General features: G+C 42.0%; 1 protein-coding gene across 1 annotated transcript in view; it reads left to right on the top strand.

The window, feature by feature from the left end:
• Positions 1–20,361, top strand: part of LOC119979395 (minichromosome maintenance complex binding protein) — a 42,378-nt gene extending 22,017 nt beyond the window's left edge. Inside the window, exons 6-16 of the mRNA XM_038821549.1 lie at positions 51–180; positions 748–896; positions 2,755–2,852; positions 3,465–3,643; positions 4,435–4,558; positions 5,874–5,991; positions 8,404–8,569; positions 11,157–11,290; positions 14,844–15,008; positions 15,102–15,190; positions 17,254–20,361. Of these exons, the coding sequence (XP_038677477.1) occupies positions 51–180; positions 748–896; positions 2,755–2,852; positions 3,465–3,643; positions 4,435–4,558; positions 5,874–5,991; positions 8,404–8,569; positions 11,157–11,290; positions 14,844–15,008; positions 15,102–15,190; positions 17,254–17,380 (1,479 nt within the window). The 3' untranslated portion in view covers positions 17,381–20,361. The remainder of the gene's footprint in view (positions 1–50; positions 181–747; positions 897–2,754; positions 2,853–3,464; positions 3,644–4,434; positions 4,559–5,873; positions 5,992–8,403; positions 8,570–11,156; positions 11,291–14,843; positions 15,009–15,101; positions 15,191–17,253) is intronic.
• Positions 20,362–23,882: the final 3,521 nt, after the last annotated feature.

Raw genomic sequence — 23,882 nt, 5'->3', positions numbered from 1 at the left:
TTAAAGTAATCTAATGGAGGAGTTGTGTTTTCCTTAAATTGTCTTCATACGCCTATGCCAGTGCCAGCCAGGCACGTGGCAACCCTTCTACATCCTATACTCCTAGTCGTCACAAGAGGAGTTATGAGGAGGATGAAGACATGGAAATGCATCCACCGAAACTAAAGGAGCAGTGTGCAGGTAGGGACATATATTCAGCAATTCTATACTCCTTCATTGAGTTCACTAATGAGGGATGCAGAAATGGCTGGATACTGTAGGATAATGCCCTTTACTCCACAATGTAAGTTTTTCATGTTAGCCCTCGAGGCAATATTGCAGTACTCTTGCTGGTTTCTCTCATACCCTGTTAATGAATGGGATAGATCTCTTGCCACCAGTCACATTGAGACTTTCCCAAACTACTCATTCATCACAAAGCAGCAATCTAAAAGGGGTAAGTTTTTTTTTTCTTGTGATGAATGAGATGTGCTAACCAGAGTAACAAACTACATTTAATTTAATTAAGAATAATTAAAGGGATACAGTTCTAACTCTGCTTGTGTTAAAAAGCACTCTGTAGTATTCACATGACCCGAGGAGAATCTGGTCTCTTGTGAATATGAATGTCATGCATGACATGTGACGTGTTCTTCTTGTTCACTATTGGTTGTTAGGTTGATCAATTTGAAACTTCACTTGTTTCTAATTATGGTTAGAAGCCAGCCAAAGAGACTGTGTTAATACTGCTTTTAACTTGTGTACCAGCTGGCTGCAGTGCATCACAAGCATGTGGAGATGCTAAACGCCTTGAGAAGGAAGCACCAGGTGGACACCAGAGTTTTCCTAACCGCACAACGTCAATTGATCTCAACTTCCCATTACCAGGAGAGAAAGGGCCTGCATGTCTTGTGAAGGTAGTAATGTGTTTGTGAGGAATGGAATGCATAATGCAGGCCTTCTTATTTGTGATAGATATCTATTAAGTAATTTCCTTTCCAATATTAGATATACATATTTAAGTATCAGTTTCATTTCAGTTTTTAACGGTCAGTAGATCTGATTAGAAAACAAAAATGGCACACTGGAGTAGGTTGGGCATTTTCATTAAAATTTGTCATGTTGATTGCATTGCATTAAATTTTAATACATTTCATGTTGTATATATTGTAAATTCCAAAGCCTCGTTATATCTTTACTGACTAAAAGATAAACCTCTTTGTGTTCTTAAAGATCTTTTGTGTTCGTCAATACATTACTGTTCAAAGCTTTTAGATATTTTGGGGGAGGAGAACACAATTTGATGTGTTCCTTTTCGATACTACGGGTATGCTTTGTTAGTAAATATGGAAGCAGGTCATGCTCTCTGCGTCTCACAAGATCCCACTGATAGGTTTGGCTATAATTTTTGGAACCCCCCTCCCCAACCATCCATTTCGCCAGCCAGCGAGCTGTTCCAGAAATCTTTAGCTCCAAATGTCCTGCCAAATGCTTTTGCAGAACCTGAATGCAGAGATTTTGATACGGAAGCTTACTCTGAGGGGTGTAGGGGGCGAGTGCTTCATTGGGATGGTGTGGGAAGACTGGGTCGAGTGGTGTAATGTCTATTTAATTGTTATTGTATATTCTCTTTTTACACTATGTTAATATTCACTCTAGTTAGTTTTGTTATTGTTATTACTGTTCTTTTATGAAAAATTCTGCAAAACCTGAATAAAATACTTGTAAAAAACAATAAAAATAATGGAGCAACACAAAAGGCCATTCCACCTTTTTGTGCCGGTGTCAGCTCTTTGAAAGGGCTATCCAATTTGTTTTACTTCGCCGATGTTTCGGCCTTTTCCCGTTTCAAGTATTTACCCAGTTCCTTTTTGTTATGTCTGATGGCACGGTAGCACAGCAGTTAGCACTGTTGCTTCACAGCGCCAGGATTCTGGGTTTGATTCCCGGCTTGGGTCACTGTCTGTGCGGAGTCTGCACGTGCTCCCCCGTGTCTGCATGGGTTTCCTCTGGATGCTCCGGTTTTCTCCCACAAGTCCCGAAAGACATGCTTGTTGGGCGAATTGGACATTCTGAATTCACCCTCGGTGTACCCGAACAGGCACGGGAACGTGGCGACTAGGGGATTTTTCAGTTAGTTCATTGTAGTGTTAATGTAAGCCTACTTGTGACACTAATAAAGATTATTATTATTTAATGTGCTCCTGCCATCCTTTCACGCAGTGTGTTTCGGATTGTAATTGTTTGCCACTTTAAAAGAAAATTGTTCTCTCATCACCTCTGAATCTTTTGGCAATTATCTTCATTCTCTTTTCTGGCGACTGACCTTTCTACTGTAATCATGTTCTCCCTCTGTGAACCATCAAACAACGTTATAATTTTGAACCCCTGTGTTATATCTCCCTTTAACCTCTGCTCAATGGCGAACAACCCTAGCTTATCTAGTCTTTCCAGGTAGCTGAAATCCTGATTCCCTGGTCTCGTCCTTGGAAATCTTCCTCTGCACCCTCTCCACAGACTTGACATCCTTAAAAAAGTGTAGACAGAAAATTGCATACTGTACTCCAACTCAAAATGTATTTTATTAAATACCCAAAATAATCAAGCTTGTGCAGCTATTTTTTCCATGTTCCCCCCATCCCTTGGGTGTTAGGCCACTGTGTAATGTAGTACATTTTAATTAAAAGCCCATGTTGATACTGGATCCATGACACCGTCATGCATTATTCGGTTCAGAATGCTTGTGCATTAATGTTTTATTCTCCTACTTGGCAGATCTATGAGGACAGTGATGGTTTCAAAGTGAATGATATGCTGGAGGTTTATGGGATTTTATCAGTGGATCCAGCACTAGGTGTAATAAACGATGAGAGGTAAGGCATTAGGTGACTAATACAAATGCTGTACTCATCAGCCCTAATGCAAGGATTGTTCAGTGAGCTTTTGTGCCTCTTCAATTTTCACATGCTCCTCTTATGGAGAATTTAGTCTTGCAACAGAAATTAAAAGTGTATATCATTCACTTGTTTTAAGGAGCTTGAGGATCAGTCTATTATACACCCTGAAATATAATATATTGTCAATATGTGAGCAATTAGTATAATTTTGTCAAGTACAATGTAGAATGACTGAATTAATTACATTTTTAAAGTTCTATGTTTAACCTTGCATAAAATGAATGTTGCCCAGCCTGTTGAATATTTCCAGCATTTTCTGTTTTTAATGCACATTGTGCTGTGAAGTGACAGTTCCCGTTCTTTGGTTCCTGTTTGAGTTAAAAATTGGCATTCTTAATTGAGATTTTCTCGTGGAGTAATTCAGGGCAGTGAAATAGAGGAAATGGAACAGCTTTTTTTCAAACAACATGGATCTAAATGTCGTCTTGCATTTGTAGAGACAAGAAAGATGAATCTGAAGTTTGCAGCTTTGTTAACACTGAAATGATAAGTTACTGTGAGTTTGTCTTCCTTTCCCTATGGGTACAGCACAAAGGATGGTTCGTCAATACTGGACCCAATTGAATGTATGGACACCATGGAAGAGCAGCGTGTTCACAGTCCTCCGCCTTCGCTGGTTCCAAGACTTCATGCCATCGTAACTCGCAAACTGCAGCACGTTAATCCGTTCCTTCCCACCACCCTGAAAGATAAAGAAAACAAGGACTGTAAGTCCCATCTTCCACACAGCTGACGTTAGTTTTATGCCTTTGCGGTGTCTGCATATGTGGGATGTTTACCTGTGGTTAGTGTGATGTGCAGAATTTTATCTTGGAAAGAATGTAGAAATGTTTATTGCACAATCTTGAGACCCAGGTTCAGACCCGCTATAGACCGTAGATACAAACAATAGTGCAAAGAATTTTGTCATCGTGATTCTGGGCCGTCCCACACCAATTTTGGGAACTGTACAAAGCACAGCTGCCCATAAATATACAGTAATTAACAGTTTGTCAATTGAGTCCTGTGGATAGCTATCTTCGGTGGAAAATGGCAAAATTCAAGGGTTTGTGGCTGCAAAATTAAGGAGCCGAGTGGGAGGGACTTTATTGGGTTTTACAGGGCCTGAACCTGGGGTATTTGATGACTTCATTCCATGCCAGGATCCCTACAGTGGAGAAGGAAGCCATTTGGCCCATTGAGTCTGCACCAACCTTCTGAAGGAGCACCCTACCTAGGTCCACTCCTCCACCCTATCCCCGTAATACAACCATTGCATCCCTGGACACTAAGGGGAACATTAGCATAGCCAATCCACGTAATAGTGCTAGGGAATGGAATATTTTCCTGCTATTTCTCAACTTAATGAACACAGAATCTGACCAAATAAGCATATAGATGTCGCCGGGGAGGGGGGTGCACAAGAGCCCTTTTTGTGGTGGATTGTTGTATTTGAGTTGCCATATAAATATTTCTTAACTTAAAATTAATGTTCTATTTTTCCGCTGATTTATTACAGATATCACAAACATCATGCCTGAATTGTCAACAGTCAGAACAGAGTTGCTTGGATTCCTGACACATATGTTATTGGGAGACAGTCTGGCAGCTGAATATCTCCTCCTACACTTCATATCCACAGTGTAATTATATGATTTTTGTTTTCCACCATTTTTGGACACACACAATCTATACTTCAATTACAAACATGTATTTTCTATAGTCTACTTTACAATGTTAAATAGGACCCTACGACTGTTGCTTGATCTAAATAAATAAGGGATTCAGTTTTAAATTCTGGTGAAATTGTAACCACTTTTATTTTAATGGATCTAACTGTTATTTTGAGCAATGGAAATGCTGTTTTACAATCGAGTTAAGTGTCTTCCTGGGGCGGTTAGCACTGGGACTGCGGCACTGAGGATCCGTGTTTGAATCCTGGCCCTCGGTCACTGTCTGTGTGGAGTTTGCACATTCTCCCCATGTCTGCTTGGGATTCACCCCCACAACCCAAAGATGTGCAGGTTAGGTGGATTGGCCATGCTAAATTGCCCCTTAATTGGGAAACAAATAAATAATTGGGTGCCCTAGATTTTTTTTAAAAGTGCCTTCCTGAATTAAAATGTTCCTCAACGGAATTAATACAACTTCCAAAATTCATAAAAGGTATGATTGAATTGTGGGTGCAAGTGGCACCAGTGGCGTTTCTCACTGTCCGATGAAAAGCAAATCAGTTTGGATACATCACAAACACTCCCAAGTGTTCAGAATCACAATCTGCTGTGTTATGAAGCAATCTTTTCCTTACCAGATAATATATTTTCATCACAGCATATTCCTAATTGAAGTACATTTCATTGGTGTGGGGGCGGTGGGGTAGCAGGAGCTGCAACAATCTGAAAGTGCAATGCTTTGTATTTCCTGCTTTGGCTCGAATGGACAGAACTCTGAAAATGGTGATTACATTGAAAGCTAAACAACACTTTATTTGTTGTCTTGGCAGTAACTGCCAAAGAGAAACACAACTCAGAAATGTAGAGGATGTTAGGTTGTGAATCTGAACAAACTCAAACCTTTTTTTCTGGTGAAGCCTGCAGTGGGGCGGAGAATGGGTCAGTGGGACATGTAACTTTTATTTTCCACAACAGGGCGGTGGGGGAAGCTTGATGGCTGAAATAACTTAATTTATTTTTCAAAATTACACAGAACATAGCAATTCTAGGCCAAGGAGCCACCTGAGTGATTTGTTTCTCAAACTACCCAGCTGCCAAATTGGAGCATGACTTGCATAGGAGAATTCATATATTAAATAGACACAAGAAATTATAGCTTGAGGATATATACCGAGAGTTATAGTTCCGTGTAGAATGGTAAATTTAACTTCTGAGTTTTTCATCTGATGTACAAAATGAGACAGCTGGAACGATGCTTATTAACCCGTTTTGATCAATGTTGCAGATACTCCCGACGTGACATTCTTCCACTGGGTAAGTTCACAGTAAATTTGAGTGGCTGCCCAAGGGATAACACTTACACAAAGTACCTCCATAGGACCATTCAACAGCTGGTTCCATCGGTAAGTAGTTAAATCATAAGTGTTCACCGATATGATCATTCAACTCTGGTAATTGCTGCACTTTTTTAATATAGTTCTGTTTACTATGGTTGAGTTTCAACATAGTCAAAAGATACATTTTCCTGCTGCGAGCACTGATAACTTGAAGGTTCTGGACATTTTGAACAGATCTTGCGGCAGGAAAATTGATCTGAGAGTATATCAGTGCCTTTGTGGCATCCCAGATGACTTCCAAAAGTGTTCGGAATAGGAGCAAGGTCAGCAAGTATGTAAGAATATGTTACTCTGGCTATGTTATTGCAGCAATTGTTCTAACTAAGGGCCATTAGCTTTATTTACAATAATGCAATATACATCCCTGGTGATGCTATGTTGAGAATATATACCACCTGTGTATATAGCATGGACCCCAGTGTACTACTATTCTCCCATGTTGGGGGAAAATTGACCATTTAAATATATAGTGTGAAAGAGTACTACTGGACCAGCAATTATGACATATTTTTGGTATTCCTGTTCCAGCCTGTAACCTGTTTGTTTAGTTTCCTTGAAAGATGAGAAAAATAATGTGATTCTTCATCAGAGTCGTAGAAACTTCTAGCACAGAAGGAGGCCAGTCACCCCTAAATAGCTCTTTATGAGCGTCTTGTACACTTGTCCGTAGTTCCTCATTCTAAAATATCTGCCCCAGTACTTTTTTTAAAATTACTTATGGAATCAACTTCTAGGACCTTTTCAGCTGGAGTGATTCAAATTTCAGCAATATTCAAGTGGTAAAAACATTTTCAGTTTTCTTCATGATGATCTTGCCAATGATTTTAAATCTGAGAGTTCTGGTCATTGTCTGAATGCCAGAGGGGAATGGGTTTTCGCCATTTACCTTAACAGCTGCAGTATAGTTATTGGAACGTCTGAAAATTCTGCCTTCGCTTTTGATTATAGAACAGTAAAGCACAGAACAGGCCCTTCGGCCCTCAATGTTGTGCCGAGCCATGATCACCCTACTCAAACCCACGTATCCACCCTATACCCGTAACCCAACAACCCCCCCCCCATTAACCTTACTTTTTTTAGGACACTACGGACACTTTAGCACGGCCAATCCATCTAACCCGCACATCTTTGGACTGTGGGAGGAAACCGGAGCACCCGGAGGAAACCCACGCACACGGGGAGGACGTGCAGACTCCATACAGACAGTGACCCAGCCGGGAATCGAACCTGGGACCCTGGAGCTGTGAAGCATTTATGCTAACCACCATGCTACCCTGCTGCCCCATTATTACCCATTATTATGTTTTAAATGAGAAAGTAACTTTAGGGATCAAATCGGTGCTTAACCTATCTCAGGAAAAACTAGTTGCAACTAAACTGTTCAAAATTATGGAGAGAGCTGATGGGCCGGATTTGTGAATGATGGCAGAGCTGTTTAGAGTCTTTATGCCTCTCTAACTAACCACAACTCTCGATATGCTTGTTAAACTTTCTGTGTGGAGTTTGGAAGATGTGGAGTTAAACAGTCATCCAGAACTTGCTGTCGGAGGTTGTACACTTTTCCATTGGAGGTGCTGCTGAAGTACCCCCAGACTGCAGTGAATCAAAATCAACTACCTGGCCATTGGTCTCTCAGTAAAAATCTAAGCAAACGTTGAATCAAGTATAATGGGGGGTTTTAACAGGCTGCTAAGTTCATAATTATCACAGAGAAACTAATTCTATGCTTGTGGAATGTCGCATTTTTAAAGAATTATTTTTTTCTTTTTGAAATTCATTTAACATTTCAGCTTCTATCTTAGTCTCAGGTGTATGTCCCAGATGTTCATTTTGTGTCGTGTAAAATTTAAAGTCAATGATAATTGGTGCGTTTTAGTTCCTGGATTGCAGTCAGTGAGAATACTTCAGTGTGATTGGCTGCTTCCTCTGTTTGATGACATCACTGTTGATGGAACTTCCCCCTGGTTTGTCATCAGATTCAAACTGACGTCAGGAAAGAGAAAATACATGCCCCAGAGTTTGCTCCATCTTTGTGGGCAGCTTCTTCAAGGTCAAGTGGGGAGCATTTCCTTCACCGCTGACTGTGAAATTCAGGTCATTGGCCCTGTGAATAACTCATTAACTAGTGGTGTTGACTCTAAAACTTTGACATAACCACAAAATTGGTTGTCTTACATGTTTGGAGGTCACAGCCAGGAGTGGGTGCATAACGGAGAATAGTAGTGTGTATGTTATTTTCTGAAATTCTCACACACGTAATTTAAACTAAAGCAATTTGTACAATTTAAAACATTTTATAGGTATCTAGCAAGGTGGTTTGTTTTCCTTAATAGTAATTGTTTGCTGTTAAATCTGCTCAACGTTGTTATTGTTGAATATTGTATCACTCTTAATTAATTTGATTTTTGTGTTTAATAGTCCTATTGTCTACCCATGACCCTTAACAACATGAACACTCTACGTTTCATCCCACACAAAGACTATACTGCAAATCGCCTTGTTACCGGAGTACTGCAGCTGGCCAGTAACACTTCACTCATGTTAGACGAAACGCTATTGGAACAAGGGCAGCTGGATACCACAGGTCAGAACTGAACTTTGCAGACGAGAGCAGGTTGTGCTGTCAACTTCAGTCGCTGAGATGTTTCAAATGCTGGCATTATTAACCCTGATGAACAAATTAATAATTTGCTTGCCCACTAATCTGGGAACGAGTATAGGAAGCACTAAGCAGAAGAGGAGGATGAGAAAATTCTATGGAATGACAGAACAAGCCAAAATTGAAGATTATGGGATAAACACCCATCTTCCAAAAGTGGCCAAACTAGACAAAGCAGTTTCCACAATATTTTGCTGGAAGCCACCCATTTTTGCAGAACTGCCCATATCCCCAGCCTGAATTAAGTGCCATAGCAGGTTTCTGCTATATGGAGCTTTTCGAGGCCTTTTGAAGGCGTTATTGAAATTGTTTGGATGCAAGAACCCTCACAAGCACCATTTACAAAATGTTAAATTTTGAATATTAGATTCGCTAATAATATAAATAACCACTAGTCAAAATTAGTAACTGATTATGTATAGTTTTTTTTAAAGTCGGTACAGATGGTAGACTAGGCACTAGATATGTTTGTTTTAGTGGTAAACATATTTTTAGTTGTATTGGTAAAACTGCATCAAGCTTCCACTCTTGAATATATTGGAGTAGCTTTATTGCCGGGGGGGGGGGTGTAATATTCTAAAATGCTCCTTGATTGCACTGGTTTGTGGGAGATTTTAAGTTTGTGACTAGTACATGAGGTTGAACAGAAACGTGAACTATAAACTTCACTTTAGAAAAGTAGTGCGCTTCTAAGTGCAATTTTCACCCGGATTTCTGATTGCGCGCAGGGGAAACTATCCACATAAGAACATAAGAACTAGGAGCAGGAGTAGGCCATCTGGCCCCTCGAGCCTGCTCCGCCATTCAATTAGATCATGGCTGATCTTTTGTGGACTCAGCTCCACTTTCCGGCCCGAACACCATAACCCTTAATCCCTTTATTCTTCCAAAAACTATCTATCTTTACCTTAAAAACATGTAATGAAGGAGCCTCAACTGCTTCACTGGGCAAGGAATTCCATAGATTCACAACCCTTTGGGTGAAGAAGTTCCTCCTAAACTCAGTCCTAAATCTACTTCCCCTTATTTTGAGGCTATGCCCCCTAGTTCAACCCCCCCTTAACCTTACTTTTATTAGGACACTACGGGCAATTTAGCATGGCCAATCCACCTAACCCGCACATCTTTGGACTGTGGGAGGAAACCGGAGCACCCGGAGGAAACCCACGCACACAGGGGGAGGACGTGCAGACTCCACACAGACAGTGACCCAGCCGGGAATCGAACCTGGGACCCTGGAGCTGTGAAGCATTTATGCTAACCACCATGCTACCCTGCTGCCCCTAAACACATTGAAGCAGGACATCGGAAATGTTGGAAACGGAGGTTGGGCAGTATCAGCGGAAAGTGAAACATCTGTATTTTACTTTTGTGTTTTGAAGCAAATGATTTGATGTCTGTAAAGAATTGGTCACCGTGATGTGGAGATGAATCTCCTGTGGTTTCTCACTTTTTGAGAGGTCCAGCCAGACAAAAGAGGAAACTGGACACAGCTTAATGTATGTTACAGGCAAATATATATCTTCAAGGAATGTTGAAGATTGCAGTGGTTAGCGCTGCTGCCTCACGGCGCTGAGGATCCGGAACGATCCCAGCCCCGGGTCACTGTCCGTGTGGAGTTTGCACATTCTCCCATTTCTGCGTGGGTCTCACTCCCACAACCCAAAGATGTGCAGGGTAGGTGAATTGGCCACGCTAAATTTCCCCTTAATTGGGGAAAAAAAGAATTGGGCACTTTAAATTATTTAGAAAAGAGAATGTTGAAGATCGTAATATAAGCAGGACATTACTTTTATTTTTAAATGAGAGAAGATGCAGAAGTTTGTTCGGGGCAGGATAATTGGCTCCTGAGACACTGGGGGGAATTTGAAGAAGAGCTTTTTCATGTAGAAAGTGGTAATGATCTGGAACATGCTGGCCCTGAGGATGGCAGTCAATCCGTGATTTCAACGGGAAATTGGATGGCATGGGTAGGGTTTCAGAGATCGGGGGGGGGGGGGAAGAACTAGGATGCTCCTCTGGGAGCCGACATGCAATCCATGGACCAAGTGGCCTCCTTGCGTGCCCTAAATGCCTCGGACTCTATGCAGTAATATGATTATTGCACTGACGTTGCGTATGAGAAATAACTGCTGGAAAAATTGCCACCCATTGGGGTTGCAAACCGTAACTTGGGAACTTCCTGTTCTTTTTATGATTATTTGCATCGTTACAGCATTCTGTGTACTTTTCTGTGCACTAGGTTCTTGGATGTTTTTATTACATTCAAATACAGGCAGGTACTGGCTTAACACAGTGCACGTTTGAAATATTTTTTCCTTGTTCAAACAAATCGGGATTTTTAACTTGGAAGGCCCATTAAATGAGAGGTTTGCTGCAATTATTTGAATTAACTTTTCTTCTGTACCTTCAAAATGTTTATTTTATTTTGTCGTCTTCGATTTCTGAATCCGAAGCTGTAGTAATTGAGCTGCCATGAAAACTAGTGTCGTTGTTGCTCAATTTTTCACAGGTGTCCGAAATGTGACAGCACTTGGTAATTTGATAACCTGGCAGAAGGTGGACTATGACTTCAACTTCCACCAGATGGAATTCCCTTGCAATATTAATGTACTGATCACTTCTGAAGGAAGATCTCTCTTACCGGTACGTGAATTATGTGGATTTGTCTAGTTGTTCAGCTCCCATGTATGTCATGCTCCCAAGTCTTGTCTATTTTTGTTCTGACTTAAGTTGTTTGCTGCAGCAGCTGTAATGCAGTGGAGTGATTTTTCATTCCAGTGAAAACCGTAGCGACAGCACAATATGATTTTTGTTCAATAATATTTTGAATTATGAAATGTCTTTTGAACTGATTTTTTTGGCATCAACATTTAGTGTTAATATCTTATGGTAGGCTTATGCAGAAAGTAAGGAGGCATGGGATAGTGGGAAATTTGGCCAGTTGGATCACGAACTGGCTAACCGATAGAAGACAGAGAATGGTGGTGGATGGCAAATATTCAGCCTGGAGCCCAGTTACCAGTGGCGTACCACAGGGATCAGTTCTGCGTCCTCTGCTGTTTGTGATTTTCATTAACGACTTGGATGAGGGAGTTGAAGGGTGGGTCAGTAAATTTGAAGATGATACGAAGATTGGTGGAGTTGTGGATAGTGAGGAGGGCTGTTGTTGGCTTCAAAGAGACATAGATAGGATGCAGAGCTGGGCTGAGAAGTGACAGATGGAGTTTAACCCTGACAAGTGTGAGGTTGTCCATTTTGGAAGGACAAATATGAATGCGGAATACAGGGTTAACGGTAGGGTTCTTGGCAATGTAGAGGAGCAGAGAGATCTTGGGGGTCTATGTTCATAGATCTTTGAAAGTTGCCACTCAAGTGGATAGAGCTGTGAAGAAGGCCTATGGTGTGCTAGCGTTCATTAGCAGAGGGATTGAATTCAAGAGCCGTGAGGTGATGATGCAGCTGTACAAAACCTTGGTCAGGCCACATTTGGAGTACTGTGTGCAGTTCTGGTCGCCTCATTTTAGGAAGGATGTGGAAGCTTTGGAAAAGGTGCAAAGGAGATTTACCAGGATGTTGCCTGGAATGGAGAGTAGGTCTTACGAGGAAAGGTTGAGGGTGCTAGGCCTTTTCTCATTAGAACGGAGAAGGATGAGGGACGACTTGATGGAGGTTTATAAGATGATTAGGGGAATAGATACAGTAGACAGTCAGAGACCTTTTCCCTGGGTGGAACAAACCATTACAAGGGGACATACATTTAAGGTAAATCGGAAATGTTAGGGACCTTCAAGCGGCTATTGGATAGGTACATGGATTAGGGTAGAATAATGGAGTAGATTAATATCATCTTAAGAGCAGCACGGTAGCATTGTGGATAGCACAATTGCTTCACAGCTCCAGGGTCCCAAGTTCGATTTCGACTTGGGTCACTGTCTGTGTGGAGTCTGCACATCCTCCCCGTGTGTGCGTGGGTTTCCTCCGGGTACTCCGGTTTCCTCCCACAGTCCAAAGATGTGCAGGTTGGGTGGATTGATTATGATAAATTGCCCTTAGTGTCCAAAATTCTATGATTAACCTGGGACAAAAGTTTGGCACAACATCGTGGGCCGAAGGGCCTGTTCTGTGCTGTATTTCTCTATCTATCTATCTTGTGTGGAGGATTTTTTTCAAAAATGCTGGGGATAACATTTTTAAATGCAAGCGGATTCTCTTGTCACAAATATGTGTCGTCTTTGATGATTTGCATCTTGAAAAGACACACAAACACCCTTCCTGATATTAGTCTGGATGAGCAGGAGGCATTACAGAGTCGGGTTCCCTTTAAGAACTTCCCTTTAAGTTTGTGGTCCTGCTCCATTCTTGAGATCCAAAATCTCCAGACTAATTGAGATACCAAAATTATTTTTTAAAAAGGGATTAATTTCCCATCGTTACATTTTTAGATCTGTCCATCTCAGTTCTTACTGCATCGTCTTTTGAAATGTTTTTCTTAGGTTTTTGCTGTACAGAACAAAATCTAAATTCACACAGAACATTAAGAATTTTACAAGGTGGCGTTATTTATGTTGCCGTCAGTTTTTGCTATTTACATGGGTTTATTTCATCGTGTCTTCTTTTCGCTCTTTTATTTTGTTTGCTGTGGCAAAAAACCCTCTTTTTTTGAATCTTGGCTACTTTCTCTTTATTCTTGGCTACCCAGTTGCTGGCCACAAATCGGTCCTGGAACAGCCGAGTGATTGGCACCCATGTTCTGTGGAAGCCTTCTTCCGACCCGCGGATGACGAATTTGATTTTCTCCATTTGGAGAAATTCCAATAGGTCGGACAGCCAGTCTGCAGCTTTAGGTGGCGCTGTTGACAACCAGCCGAGCAGGATTCTACGACAGGCGATCAGGGAGGCAAAGGCAAGGGCGTCTGCCCACGTCCCATGAACAGATCTGGCTGATCTGATACCCCGAAGACTGCCACTTTCAGGCATGGCTCCACCCTCATCCTCACCACTTTGGACATTGCCCCGAAGAAGGCTATCCAGTACCCGGCAAGTCTCGGGTAAGACCAGAACATGTGGGCGTGGTTGACTGGGCCTCTTTGGCACTGTTCACATCTATCCTCCACCTCCAGAACGAACCTACTCATTCGGGTTTTGGTCAAGTGGGCTCTATGTACCACTTTTAGTTGCGTTATGTTAAGCCTTGCCCATGTGGCGCTGGAGTTGACACTGTACAGCACTTCACTCCAGAGTCCCCACCCTATTTCTAACCCCAAGTTCTCCTCCCACTTCACACTTGTCTTGTCCATTTTGGCGTCGGCCCTTTCTATCAGTCGTCTGTACATTCCGCTAGTTTCCTCTGCCTAAAATGTCTGTGTCCAATAATTCTTCCAGTCGTGGGTATGTCCTTGTTTCTTTCCATAGGAAGTTTTCGAGCTGCAGGTATCTGAATTTATTGCCTCCTGTTAGTTGAAATCTTTCCTTCAGTTCGTCCAGTGTTGCGACCCTACCGTCTATGTACCGATCCCTAACTGTCAGTGTCCCCCCCATCTGCCTCCACCTTTTAAAAGAGGCGTCCAGTGTCCTAAACGACCCCTTTATGGACTGACCTGATTAATACTACACTCCCTGTATGCTTCACCCAATGCCTGTGTCTATGTATTTACATTGCGTTCCTTGTGTTTCCCTATGTATTAAATCCAGTCCAATCTGTGAGTCGGCTTTTACCGCGTCTTCAGTTACATTTGCTGCTACTGTTGCTTTCGTGTTTGCTCCACTAGTGTCATTGTTAACATGGATTCTAGACAAACTCCAACTGAACTGTTCATTGTGCAGATTACTTGCGTATATTGGAACTTAGTTTGACAGTCAATTCAATGATTTATCCATTGAGCCGTCAGAATGATTTTTAATAATGTGCTTCACTTCATAATGCTGTAATTTATGATGATTTGGCGCTATAAATCATTATTAGAATAATAAAGTATAGTATGAATCATTGTGACCTCCTAACAAATGGACCTGACAGCAGAAGATATGGGGTGAAGTTGCAAGTTCAGTCAACATGTAATGTAGATCTTTGTAATCTACATTTACAATGCAGATTACTACAAGGTGGGTCTTGAGAAATATTTTAAATTGCTCTTTTTATTGGTATCCCTTCCAATGCTGTTGTGTGACTGAAGCAAACTTTTTTTTTGATTTATAGTCTGACTGCCAAGTCCATCTACAGCCTCAGATGATTCCTGCCAATGTAGAAGAGTACATGGCTAATTTACAAACAGCTGTAGTGCCTTCCATGCTCAAGAAATTTCGCATATATGTGAGCTTACTAAGACTAATAGACTACAGCATATCCGATGAAGTGACCAAGGTATTAAAGTCATTTTTTTTGTTTTGTTAAAGGCTACATTTCCATGTTCTGTACTAGGTAACATGATTTAATTTTTAATTGTTTATTTTTCAGGCAGTGGAAGAAGATTTTGTGGAAATGAGAAAGAGTGACCCTCGGAGCATAACTGCAGAAGATCTTCATCAGTTGCTTGTTGTAGCAAGGTAAGTTGTGTTGATGAGACATGAAATAGCTGTTTGCGTCTGGATTGTTAACTCCTCAATAAATGCATTAATTAAAGTTAATAATGTTTTCTCATTTTGTAATGTTTCAATTAACAAGCATGCATCAAGCAGGTAGGTAAAATGGCATGTTTGTCTTCATGGCATGAGGACTTGAGTACAGGTGTAAGATGTCTTACTGCAGCTATACAGGGCCTTGGGTGAAATATTGTGTGCAATTTAAGAAAGGATACACTTGCCTTGGAGGAAGTGCGATATAAGTTCACCCGGCTGATTCCCGTGATGGCAGGATTGTCGTATGAGGAGAGATTGAGCCGACTGGGATTTGGAAGCGTGAGAGGGGATCCAATTGAAATGTAAAAGTTCTGTCAGATCTGGACATAGTGGATGCAGGGATGTTGTTTCCTCTGGCTTGGGGGGGAGGGGGGGGGGGGGGGGGGGGGGGATGGATGCATGATCATCTAGAACAAGGGGCTCACCGTCTCTGGGTATGGGATAGGCTGTTTCATACTAGGATGAGAAGAAACTTCTCCGCTGGTGAACCTGTGGATCGCTCTACCACAGCCAATTGTAGAGGCCGTCACTGAATATATTTAAGAAGGAAATAGATTTCTAGACTCTGGTGTCAAGGGGTATGGGGGAGAGCATGGTAGTGAGGTAAAGGCTCAACCATGATCAGAGTGAATGGTGGAGCAGGCTTACAGGACCAAATGGTCTACTCCTATTTTCTATGATTACCAAATGTTGAATGAACAGTTAGAGCTGTTGACCCGACTGTTCTTTCCTCGCTCCTTCCTTCAGTCCCATCTTCTCAACCTAGTTTTTGATAATTGATTCAGAAATGGGAGGCCAACAAGGAGAGCGTTGGAATAGAGTGCGTGATTGACACTGCTATATAAATTTGCAGAGATTTACACTACAGGAGAAAGTCAATAGTTTTTGTTGGGCTGTTGGGCAGAGTAATCCAAATCACTACCATACTTCATCATCCTTCTCTGCAAACACCACACGGATAATGACCTGGGGCCAGGATCGAACCCAGGTCCTCAGCGGCATGAGGTAGCACTGTGCCACCCTGAACTCTTGTGCATTTAAGTATGCATGTAGAGATCTCTTCACTTGAGTGCATGTGAATGTATTGCTGGCAAATAAATGGCTGCAGGGTCTCGCCTTAGAAATCATAGAAGTTACAGTGCAGAAGGAGGCCATTCAGCCCATCGAGTCTGCACCGGCTCTTGGACAGAGCACCCTACCCAAGGTCAACAACACCCTATCCCCATAACCCTGTAACCCCACCCAACACTAAGGGCAATTTTTGGACACTAAGGGCAATTTATCATGGCCAATCCACCTAACCTGCACATCTTTGGACTGTGGGAGGAAACCGGAGCACCTAGAGGAAACCCACGCACACACGGGGAGGATGTGCAGACTCCGCACAGACAGTGACCCAAGCCGGAATTGAACCTGGAACCCTGGAGCTGTGAAGCGATTGTGCTATCCACAATGCTACCGTGCTGCCCTTATAAGCAGATATTCATAAACGGGCATTATAGTATAACAGCACCATCAGGCAAAGTTTTTACAAATTTGTGGGAAATCAGAATAGTTGTAACTTAAGTGTTCCATTATTTTCTGCTTTTACGTCTGACAAAAGTATTTTTTCTGATCCGAGCTTTAATGGTGACTAGATTATATTATGACTTTTGGTAAAATTTGTAGAATGCAAACATGAGTTCTTTGAGCTCAGATTTATGATTTAGATGTCTGACCAGGACATGGTATTGTATTAGTCACAACTGCAGTTTGGTTCTGTATTTTAATTTTGCACTTTTGTTTATCCTGGCTAAATGACTGTTCGCACCAGAAACCTGAGTGTTTCATTCTAATAAGATGGCTAAATTGAAAAGTTAATTTGACAACCTGGTTAGGGAGGGAAGAATTTGAATTTTGTGAATGGGTGAAAATAAACTGTGTTGTACATAAAAAGATTTTTGCAAGATGTAAAAAAAGGTTTTTATACTGTTCAATTTTCCTTTTAAAAGATTGGTATCTCTGAGTGCTGGCCACACAACCTTATCACGAGAGAGGTGGCAGCGAGCAAAGCAATTGGAAGTTCTTCGCAAAAGCAGGATACAGCAACAAACCCACGTAAATGGCAATGAACCTTAACGATGGACCGTCTTTAAAACTCAAGAATTTATTGAACTTGTGTGACAGTGGGCTTTATGTAAATTTGAAGAGCTAACATTCCTTCTCAGCCCACCTGCCAAATCTGTCATCAAGTTAAGGAAAAACAATTTTTTTTTCCTCCTTTGTAGATCATTTGTATCACCCTTTTCTTACAGAAGTTTCTTATAAATCTAAATTCTGACTACTTTGTCTCTAATGTCTGAGTTGCATTTTAGTTGAATACATCCCATTTGTGAAAATACTTATACATTCCTCTTACCACAATTTCTCAAATACAAGCTATTTTTGTAATTTTGTAAACTGCATTTGCGTAACATTGTACTTGTTTAAAAATGGCCTTTTTTAAAAGAAAAAAGTGAAATATGAAGAATTCAACGGCTGTTATATTCTTTGTTTCTTTTTTAAACTATTCGCCTCAGTGTGTGGGACAGGGATGAACTTCCAGTGGTGTCGGCACATCTAGATCTAATGTTGAGTACCAACACTGGAACCAGCAGTGAATCTGTATGTTTACATGTCATAGTTTTTTAAGTGTGGACAACTTTCTGCTTCATCCAAGGTGGGTTAACCTCTAACTTTGAAAGAAAAGCAAAATACTGTGGATGCTGAAATAAATGCAAAGCGCTGGGAAAACTGAGCAGGTCTGGCAGCATCTGTGCAGAGAGACACAGTTAGCGTCTGTCTGACTTCAGAGCTGAAGAGGAGTCATCTGGACTAGTGGTTAATTCTGTTCTCTCCATTGATGCTACCAGATCTGCTGAGTTTTCCCAGCGCTCTGTTTTTATTTCTAACATTGAGGCGGTCTCTTATTTATCACTTTGGATATTGCCGCTCAGACTTGCTGGGTATTTAAATTATGTACAAGCTGCCTTCAAAGCATAACTACGTTTTTGCATCTATTTTAAAATTCTTTTTTTTAATTCAGCAAAGTTATCTGCCAGTAATTATACTGAATGTGAGTCAAATGTACAATTTGGTACATCTGATGAAGTGGGACAGAATTCCTGATGGGGCAGATGGGCTGTGGAAAGAGTGGATTTGATGGGTTGAAATGGCCTTTCCTTTGTCCATGCTTTTACCTTTTTCAATTATGTAGAATGTGTGCATCTGGTAACATGAGTAGTTTGTGGACTTGCAAAGGAATAAGCAGAGTTGTATAATTTGTGCAAATGAGGTCTCTTGGAGCAAAGCTTTGGAGCAGCTGTAAACATCTTGACTTAGTCTTATAAACCCACATGATTTTCACTTTCAGGTGGATTATGGGACTACGGCCGTGCTTTATCAGACAAAGATCAGTTAATCAATTCTGTGGTATCAATTTCCATGCCCATGGTTTACTGGCTTGTGTGCTATATCAGGCCCATTTGTGCCTGAGCAAAACACTGAGGAGCCTTGAGCATTCTGTTACTGATCAGATGGCCAATTAAAATGTTTTTTAAAAAACTGCAGAATGTCGGTTGTCAGGAATTTGGGTTAAGGAGGTTATTACAGGACTCTGGAGCCTGTCTCCATTTTGTCCATCCAGTGGCAGCACTGAGCACACCCAGGTTTGATTCTACAATTTCCCTGTACTTTGTCCTAACATTGTGGCCTATTAGTCCAGTCTCAAAAGGAGCTCCGATTCACCAACATCAGATTGTAAATTTGGAGCAATCTTCAGTAGTGTGATCCTCTTAAAAGGAACTGCAGCAAGACTGCCCAAACTTGTGTAATATCTGGACTTCACAGCTCACGGGGAAGAAGAGCTAATCGGTCAATGCTAGTTTTGCACACAGGCCCAAATGGTACTTCAAACTGAAGTACTTAATCGCTTAGAACTGACAGCTGCTAAATTTAAATATGGGGATTTTGCAGCTAGTGACATGGATTTTTAAATATGATCTGTCAATCTTGTATCCCTACAGCTGAAGGATGTTGGTTTTGGGGCATGGAAGCCTTTTTTGAGAACGGGTTTTGGCATTTAGTACATCTGCTAAAGAGGTAGAGCTCAGCCACCTCTACCACCGCTTAAGCCTAAAACGTCTTTCTACATTTTGGCCGGGGGGGGGGTCCAAAGATGTGCAGGTTAGGTGGCTTGGCTAGGCTAAATTGCCCCTTTGCGTCCAAAGGTGGGGTTATGGGGGACTAGGTAGGGTGTTCTATCGGAAGGTCGGTGCAGACTCCAGGCCAAAAAGTTGTGTAATGATTTGCCTCAAGCTAATGAATGCACTTGATTTGCTGCAGTTGACTTTTACAGCACAGTGGTTAGCACCATTGCTTCACAGTTCCAGGTTTGATTCCTGGCTTGGGTCACTGTGCAGTCTGCACGGTCTCCCCGTGCCTGCGTGGAGTCCTTCCAGATGCTCTGGTTTTCTTCCACAAGTCCCAAAAGATGTGCTGTTGGGGAATTCTCCCTCAGTGAACCCAAACCGGCGCCGGAATGTGGTGACTATGGGATTTTCACTAACTTCATTGCAGTGTTAATGTAAGACTACTTGTGACAATAAAGATTATTATTATACTTAGGATTTCATTACTGCTTCACTTAAATTAATATGGGTGAATGAAATTAGTCTTAATTTCCTGTTCAAACCTACTAACTTTCAGATTTGGTTGGTTTAAATGATCTATCTTATAGTAATTGATAGCAATGGCCTTTCATATTGATTTTTTTTAAAAATAGGACTAGTCTAATTCAAAAACAGGCTGGCTAGGCTGTCTTTGTTGCATAATTTTCTTTTAAGGAGAACACACATACTGCACAACTGGTTAACTTTTAAACGTTACTGGTACTCTTACATAAAATTCTCTGCCGCATTGTTTCTCTAAAGTGTGGTTGAATCTAAATTGTTAGAAAAGAATTGAGAAGTGATCTTTCCATGTGATCTTTGAAGATTTCTGTACAATGATCATATCAGGGATATTTGCTGTAAATTGGTTTGTTTTTCTTCAAATTAAAAGCTACTTTTTTTAAAGTTTGATTTCTTTTTCGGGGTGGTTATTATTAAGAGTTGATAAGAACCAGAACTCCTGACCTGCCCAATAACAGGAGGCAAGAGCCTGGCTTTAAGGTAGCTGATGCTGCACTTGGTATTTAGTACACTGAATGTCAGATTGAAAGTACTCAAACATGATTCCTATTTTGGGTAAATAAAATAAACAGTTTAACTTATCCCTCAGTTTATCTGATTTAGTTTAAGGGACAGCTCCTTAAACAGAAGCTGCCCGAAACAAAAAGCAATCACATGAAACTGGAGGTTGATATGCAGAGAAGGCACTGACCGTACCACTAGACATCACATGCTCCCTCTCTTGGGACAGGTGGCTGTGAATGTAGCTATTGCATTGTATGACCCCCATCCTCAGTTGCCTGTGGTCTGGAACTATTTATGGTCAATCTGGGCAGGCCTTAGAGCAGTTTCAGGAGTCCCTTATCTGTGCTGGGTACACATAGATCAGGAGCCTGGGGTGGCACAATGGTTAGTACTATTGCTTCACAGCTCCAGGGTCCCAGGTTAGATTCCCGGCTTGGGTCTGTGTCTGGGTTTCCTCCCAGTCCAAAGATGTGCAGGTTAGGTGGATTGGCCGAGTTAAATTGCCTAGTGTCCAAAAACAAAAAGGTTTGGGTGCTCGTTACAAGGGCCAGTGCAGACACGATGAGCCAAGTGGCCTTGATTCCTGCACTTGCTCATTATCCATCCTCACAATCTGTTCTCCAAAGCAGGGAAGAAGCAAGGACCCAGAACAGCTAAACTCAGGGAAATTTAAGAAACTGGGTATAAGATCAGTCACTTTTAGTTCATTCCTGCCGTTAACTAGGATTGGGCAAAAAGTTATTTTTTTTTAGTTCAAGGAGAATATACCTGGTCCATAGAGGGTGTGTATAGTAGCAGAACAGTAATTGCCTTCTACTTGTCCTAGATAATGTTGAGCTTCATGAGCATTTCTTAATCTGAACCTGGGGCATTTAGGAGCAGAGATAAAAACTGCAAATCACTCAGTTCCATCGCTAAAAAGTCTCAGGAACTAAATCAAATGGACCACTCACTATCACCAGAGGTACCAGAAACTACAACGGCCAACTCAGCCGTCTCAACCTTGCAAAGCCCTTTGTAATCTGGGGGCTTGTGCCAACATTGGGTGAACGGTCTCAGATTTGTCAAGCAAGAGCCTGCCAGTCACAGAATCAGACCTCACAATGTGGCAGGCATCACCTGCCCTGTCTCACCAGCCAGACAGATGCAGAGTGGTGGCACGGTGGTATATAGGCAGTAGGGAGTTGTCTTGGGGGTTCTCAAGAGCCCACAAAGTCTCAAAACATGGGCAAGGAAACCTCCAACATTGCTGTCTGCCATAGATGCATCTGTCCATGACCATCTGAATAGGAGTAACAACTGCACAGTTGTCGAGAAAAAAATCCTGTCTTATTGAGGATATCCTTGTGTTATGTGGCATTCCACCATGTTAAATGGGATAGATTTGGAACTGATCTAGCAAATTAAGACTGGAAAATATGAAGCACTGCAGGCCATCAATAGAGAATTGTACTCAACCACAATCTGTAACCTCATGACACTGAATATCACCCATTCCCATTATAGAATTTACAATACAGAAGGTGGTCATTCGGCCCATCAAGTCTGCACTTGGAAAGAGCACCCCATCCCTGTAACCCCACCTAACCTTTTTTGGACACTAAGGGCAATTGAGCATAGCCAATCCACCTAACCTGCACATCTTTGGACAGTGGGAGGAAACGGGAGCAGCTGGCCAAAACCCACGCGGACACGGAGAATGTGAAGACTCCGCACAGTCAGTAGTCCAAGCCGGGAATCGAACCTAGGACCCTAGAGCCGTGAAGAAACTGCTAACCACTGTGCTGAAAGAATCATAGAAGCCCTACAGTCCAGAAGGCCATTTGACCAATTGAGTCTGCACCGACCCAAAGGTGCACTCTCCTCGTGTCCACTCCTGCTCCCACCCAGCCCTATCCCAGTATTCCCAGGATATTAAGGGGCAATTTATAATGCCCAATCCACCTAATCTGTGCATCTTTGGACTGTGGGAGGAAACCCACCCAGAGACAGTGAGAACGTGCAAACTCCAGTGACCAGAATTTAACCCCGACGCTGTATGGCAGCAGTACAAACTACTGTGCCACCTTACCCAAGGCCAGGGGATCAACCGTGGTTCAAAGAGGAGTTGCAAGATGGCATGCCAGGAACAACACCAAACATAGAAATAAAAATGAGGCATCAACCTGATGAAGCAACAACACAGGACTAGTTGCGTGCCCAACAGCACAAGCAGTAAATGATAAGTTCAGCCATTCCACAAGCAACAAATCAGATCCAAACTCTGCAGTCTTGCTATGAATGGTGGTGAACAATTTAACAACTGACTGGAGGAGGATCCCCAGATATCCCCCATCCTCAATAATGAGGAGCCCAGCATATCAGTCTGGATGAAGATTAAAGGAAGCCTCAAGTGTTGAGTGGATAATCCATCTCTGCCTCTTCTGGAGGTTCCCAGCATCACAGATCCTGACAATGTGGAAAATTCCTCAGGTATGTCCTGTACACAAAACGAACAAATCAAATCCAGCCAATTGCCACCAAATGTCTACACTCCATCAGCAGTGCTGTCAAGCAGCACTTGCACATCAATACCGTGCTCACTGATGTTCTATTTGGGTTCCACCATAACCTGTCAGCACCTGATCTCATTACTTGGTTCAAAAATGGACCAAAAAGAGCTGAATTCCACAGGAGATAGACTGCCCTTGACATCAAGGCCACATTTGACAGTGTGGCATCAAGGAGCCCTAGCAAAACTGGAGTCAATGGGAATCAGAGAAACACTCCATGGGTTGGAGTCATACCTAGCACAAAGGGAAATGTTTGCGATTGTTTGAGGATAATCATCCCAAGAGAAATATCCTCAGTCCAATCATCTTCAGCTGTTTCAATGACCATCATAAGGTCAGGTGGGGAGGACGTTTGGCGATGACTGCAGTGGTCAGTATCATTCACGATTCCTTAAGATACTTAAACAATCCATGTCCAAATACAAGACGACCTGGACAATATCTAGGCTACGTAACCTTTGTGCCATCCAATTGCCAGGTAATGATCATCTCCAACAAGAGAGAATCAAACCATCACTCATGACATTCAATGGCACTACAATGGCTGAATCCCCCACTTTCAACCCGGGAGTTACCATTGACAAGATATTGAACTGGACCAGCCAAAGAAATAGTGCGGCTACAAGAGCAGGTAAGAGGCTAGGAATTCTGCAGTGGGTAACTCGCCTCACAACTCGCCAAAGCCAGCCCAAAATCTACAAGGCACAACTCCAGAGTGTGATGGAATACTCCCCATTTGCTGAGATGAGTGCAGCTCAAACAACTTTGAAGAAGCTTGACACCATCCAGGACAAAACGGGCGTCGCTTGATTGGCGTCCCATCCACAAACTTTCACTCCTTCCACCATCAACGCA

The sequence above is a fragment of the Scyliorhinus canicula genome, chromosome 16, assembly GCF_902713615.1.
Source record: "Scyliorhinus canicula chromosome 16, sScyCan1.1, whole genome shotgun sequence".
Lineage (NCBI taxonomy): Eukaryota > Metazoa > Chordata > Chondrichthyes > Carcharhiniformes > Scyliorhinidae > Scyliorhinus > Scyliorhinus canicula.
Note: the sequence above shows the minus strand (reverse complement) of the source record. Positions and strands in the feature narration are given on the sequence as shown.